The sequence below is a fragment of the Cinclus cinclus genome, chromosome 6 (genome assembly GCF_963662255.1).
Source record: "Cinclus cinclus chromosome 6, bCinCin1.1, whole genome shotgun sequence".
NCBI lineage: Eukaryota > Metazoa > Chordata > Aves > Passeriformes > Cinclidae > Cinclus > Cinclus cinclus.
Window position 1 is genome coordinate 48,601,707 of NC_085051.1, and position 5,198 is coordinate 48,606,904.

The 5,198-nt window shown below is 40.1% G+C and overlaps 1 protein-coding gene across 1 annotated transcript; it reads left to right on the forward strand.

Moving 5' to 3' along the window:
- The first annotated feature begins 3,173 nt into the window (after positions 1-3,173).
- TUNAR (TCL1 upstream neural differentiation-associated RNA) lies at positions 3,174-3,969 on the forward strand. Its single transcript, XM_062495948.1, has one exon. The coding sequence runs from the start codon at positions 3,235-3,237 to the stop codon at positions 3,379-3,381; it is 147 nt and encodes a 48-aa protein (XP_062351932.1). The 5' UTR covers positions 3,174-3,234; the 3' UTR covers positions 3,382-3,969.
- Positions 3,970-5,198: the final 1,229 nt, after the last annotated feature.

The following is a 5,198-nucleotide window of genomic DNA, read 5'->3' on the forward strand; positions in this document are numbered from 1 at the left end:
CAAAGGCATGTAGAGACAACCTCCAACAAATCACACTGTGCATCAGCCCATCTGTAAACTCTTGGTTGCTGATGCCCCCTTGTTGTTCATGATGTTCCATCCACCAGCTTCTCTGTGCATATTTTCGTGCATCACACTGAAGACTTCTCCCTCAGTTAAGGCCCCTTAGTGGGACAGAAATAACCTGGAAGTCTGATTCATGTCACCTGAATTGAAACCACCCACTATCTCCTTGCTAATAAGTACAACTTGCAAAGAGGAAAAATGTGATTGCTCAGCCTCAGATCAGAGATTGTGCAGCCCAAAGATCTCTGCCTTTCTCATTAGCCAGTAATGCCTGGAAGAGACTTTAATAATAAGGCAAAGATGTGGTGGTACTTCCCCAGAATAATTTCTTAGCTTACAAAAAATTCATAACTGAAGGATTTACTAAGCCAGAGGCTTTGTCTTTATATCTAACAGCCTTTGATATGTCTCCTTCATTTCTGAATTATTTAGCTACTTTTTAGATTGATGTTAAGTTTAGGATCTAGCATTCTGCAGGAGAGAATTTGATACTGACTTCGTGCTGCACCGTTTATTAAGAAAAGAATGAGGATGTTAATAACAGGAGATCAGATGCTGTCTGAGCCCCCATGCTGTCTCTGTTCACATTAATTCTGGAAACAGGATTTCCTAGCACACATGGTACAGGGTCACTGTGCCAAACTTAAGAGTACCAGTGGCTGCAGAGCCAAGCCACCCCAGCTGGGGCTCTGCACCACTCTCTGCAGGCTTTTTGGTGTGAATGGGAAACTCTGCCCAAACCACAGGATTCAGAGTCAAATTGTACCCTTCTGGCTATTTTTCAAGCCAGAAAAGCTTGACCCTCAGGATACTCGGGTACGATAACATTTCTGTGGGAACCAGAGTACTGAATCAAGAGTGTTCAGCTCTTGTGAGAACTAGCCAGAAAGAACTTCACTCTCCCCTCAAATCCTTGTATTCCAGGCCTGGGATTTTGTCAGGCTATATTTGTAATCCTATTTGATTTCTCAAATAAACAGTAAAATGCAAACAGTTGGCCAGAGAGAAAACCTTCCAGTTACTGAAAGGGAAAAGAACACAATATCCAAATGACTCACAGCTCTGTGGGTGAAGTAATGGCTGTATGTTACAGCCAGGGATGTGGGTTTGTGGTCCGATGCCACATGGAGTGGATGCACTTAGGCTGTGACATTAGTGTAAATGTCTTTGGTAGGAACTGTCCTGTGATTTCCCCAAGACGTGTTGCTTGTTAAAATACCACCGACTGCTGTGTGGCAGCTAACAAGATAGGGAGAGCACCCACCAGGTGCAGCCAAACCCTCCTCAGGACATCAGCTGGGGCAAATGCAGCAAAACCCTTCTGCTGCTACAATGGGTGGGTCCTGCAGGAAGAGTTGGAGATGGCTGTGGCTGAAGGAACTCTGGAGACAGAGTTTCTGAGGGCTGGAAGAGAATCTGGAGAGGGACAGCAGGAGCCATATCCCTGTGCTTGTGAATTTTTACTTTCCTGGGGCAGGTTATCCAAAGCCCTTCTGGATGATCATGCTCTGATGTTTGATGCCCTTCTCCTTTGTGCCCCCTGCTCCTGCTGACTGCTGTGGGTACTCTCAGGTTTCTGACTCCTTTGTTATTTTTCCCTCTGATCCACAGGTTACAATAATACAAAACACATAAATGCTAATGCAAGTGTAAGTACAAAGACCTCTGCAGAGCCTGACTTCTTACTTGCCACTAATCACTCGTACCTGCTAGGAATCTAATATTTCTAGGAAGTTGCCAGCAGTTACTTTCTGTCCTATATATAAACAACTTGCAGATGTGACAAAAATACAAGTTGTTTTGTCTGGATGCTCAGTTCTTCCTCTCAGTCTCTCCATTGCAGGATTTCCTTACCTCTCCCAGTCCTTTCCATCCTTTCAGTACTCTGGCTGCTGCTCTGTGGCTGTGCAGTGCAGGAACAGCTCAGAGGTGCTGCAGGTCAGCATCATCTCTTCTGATGATACCTGCTGGAGGGGACATGCCCAGGAGGGTGGCAGCCAGTTCTTGGGGAGCCCTCACCACCCTGAACATATGCACTGTCTGGGAGGTACTGGTTTTGCTCTGTGAGTAAGTGAAGGGAGGAATTAGGGTGCACTAAAGGACCAAATCAAATCCCCCTTTTTTTCCTACATCATACCACTGCTTTCTGCTGCAGAAATATGATGGGATATGTTTGTAGCTTGGAACACAGCAGCAGGGCTTTGCCTGAACCCAGATCTTGGCAGATCAGTTGGCACTGGGAGACCAGCCAACCTTTTTCAGTTTTCTGGGACACTCTGGTTTGCCCATGTGATTAAAATTTGCAGTGTTAGATAAACACAGATAAGAATTTATCCATTTCTAATTTGAACAATCAGATGTTTACACATGGTGGGAAGACCAAGGGAGCTTCTTTGTTTGCGGCTTCAGCTGTGCTGGGAGTCAGGGCTCGTCCCACATTTGAAGAATCTTCTTTTTTTAGGCTGGGGCTGTTGCTTGGGAAATGGCTGTATTCTCCCTGCAGGCAGATCGATACATTTCAGCTCACTGCACTGCAAGTAACTTTTCATCGTACATTAAGAAGGAGGAAAATAAAAGCCAAGATGGATGTTATTTTGGTTTTGCTTTTATTTTGAATTATTTATTAAGAAGTCACTGCTGTCTTCCTTCTCATCGGGAGACAAAATGCCTTTCTCTTTAATGATTTTTTCCTAGTAAAAAAAGAAGCAAGGTCTTCCCAGTTTTATTTCCCTCTCTCACATCTTGGTACTGAAGTATAAATATGGCATCTCCACAGCACAGCAAAATGATCTCCTGCAGTCCCAGTGCAGGCAAAGTTCCCACTGGTGCTGGAAGAGTCACACCTCATGGTACATTTCTGTCCAGTTTTATAATGACATAGCAGCTGAGTTATGTGTGCTAGGAGTGATTGCTGGCACCTAAGCAGAAGGTTATAAGTAAACTACACAAGAGTTGAACTATAATTTTAATTGTTTACTTAATAGCTAATAGAAATATTAATAGTTTTCCAAGGGAATTTTTGATAAAATGTGTTATGAGGCAAAAAATTCTGCCATTGGCTCTACTAATAATATGAGTTTCTGTACTCCAGCTAATAATCTGTTTTGATGTTTTTGTTCCTAAATCTAGGTAATTCTGAAGGGGAAGATAAAGAAACTGGCCACCAAGATGGTAATCACTAGTGGAAATGAAGAAGATAAAGGCAGTCAAGAAAAGGAAAGCAAAGAAGAAACCATCTTGGCAATGCTTGGAATAATTGGGACAATTCTGAACCTCATTGTGATCATTTTTGTGTATATTTATACAACGTTGTAAACTAGAAGGCATGCAAATAGACCAGATAAAACAGCCATTAAGAGTGACAACAAACATTGCTGACTATTGACAAGTTCTTTAATCAGAATTGACTCTGTATTATATTAACACATCATAAAAACGCTGCCCGAAGGCAGTGAAGACTGAAGCACAATTAATTTAACAAGACTTTTTCACACAGTAATAAGCTTAACTCTTCTCTCCTGCCCTCTCCCTTTTGGTTTGGTTTTCAGTTTGGGGGAGAATGACTGCAATTATATAAAGTTGTAGCTTTGAAAAATTTCACCAGGGATATGTTGTTTTAACACAATTACAAAAAAAAAAAAAAAGAAAAAGGAAAAAAAAAAGGAAAATTAAAAAAAAAAAAAAAGAAAGAAACTGTACATAGAAATGTATGCTGTATACCCGCAAAGACTGAACTCAAAGATAGCTTCATAGCCCAGATCACGTGTCTTTTAGGTCAAATGTTTTGGGTTTTTTTTTTTTCTCTTGGTTCTTACTTTTACTTACATTGAATCTGACAAGCTTTTTATTTAGAATGAACATATGGTGCAATTATGAAAAAAAGCAATTCCATTGAACAAGGTCTGCCTAAACTTGATAAAATATTGAGAGAAATACATTACATGGTTATTTTTCCTTTCTCATTTGCTTAACATTTGTGTCTGTTAATACCAATGTTTATAAATATATATTTTTAATAAATGTGCTATATTTTTAGCATGAACCAAATATTTGGAGACACTTGTATTCATGCAGCTAAATTTTGTTTGATGAAGTGCCCCTTTTGACAATGGATGTTCTCTTTCTCAGCAATTATACAGCAGTCTTGTTTGCAGCCCTCTCACTGAGGTCTGAAGCAAGCTCACATCATGCTCACATGCATGACTTGAAGTTGGAATGTCAGCTGAAAAGCATTGCTGCTTAATATGGGAAATAGCAAAACATTGTAAGGTGACCTTTGGAGACTGGTTGTAGAAAGAAGGTTCTATTTATAGTTCAAAAAAGAAAAAGCGAATGAAAGGAATACTGAGGCATCTCACAAAATACTGCAAAATTCATAGAATTTATGGCTTTCAGACTCTGGTCACGCTCTCTAAGTACTTGTGCTGAGAGAAGTGAGCAGAGGTTTATACAGTTGAAAAGAGAAATTTATAGAGCCTATAGTGAGGGGCTTAAGTGAAATCCAGATTGTAAATACGGAGTGTATTTTAAATGTAAGGATCATTAACTCTTTCCGCTTCTCTGACGTGCTTTAACTGAGTTGGTGCAGTGAAATTCTGACTTGTGTTTTTGACAGGAATGTACAATGATGATCACTATTTTTCTTCAGAGTTCAGTACCTACAAATATATGAAGCATTAAAAATATGAGACCTCAATTCTGCCTCAAGCTGCCTAAGTACATTGCCCACTAACTCTGATATATCCTCTTAAAAATAGGTCAATTGATTGTTTATTGACTTGTGGTTTGGATTTCAACCTGAGATGCAAAAGGATGATTGGTATTGAAGTCAGCCAGAGCTGTGAAAATTTTGACCCTAGAGTCTCACTAATTTTAGTGATCAAACCTGTCCCTCTGGAATCAATAATGAGCTTTTCACCATTTTCCAGGGTCCCTGAATAGCATCAAAAAATAAGAATTTCAGTGCAGTATACAAAAGAAAGTCTGGAAAATCTTGAGGGACACCTCTAATAAACAGAGCTGTTTAGTCTCTTATGGTATCATACAGTCAATAACAAAACCATTAAGAGTAGAAGAAAGGTCACCAAAAAAGTTACAGTGAAATCAAATATGAGGACTGAAGAAAAGCAGAG

Excerpts from the sequence above, each read along its gene's own strand:
- TUNAR (XM_062495948.1), top strand. The coding sequence starts at position 3,235 with ATGGTAATCACTAGTGGAAATGAAGAAGATAAAGGCAGTCAAGAAAAG.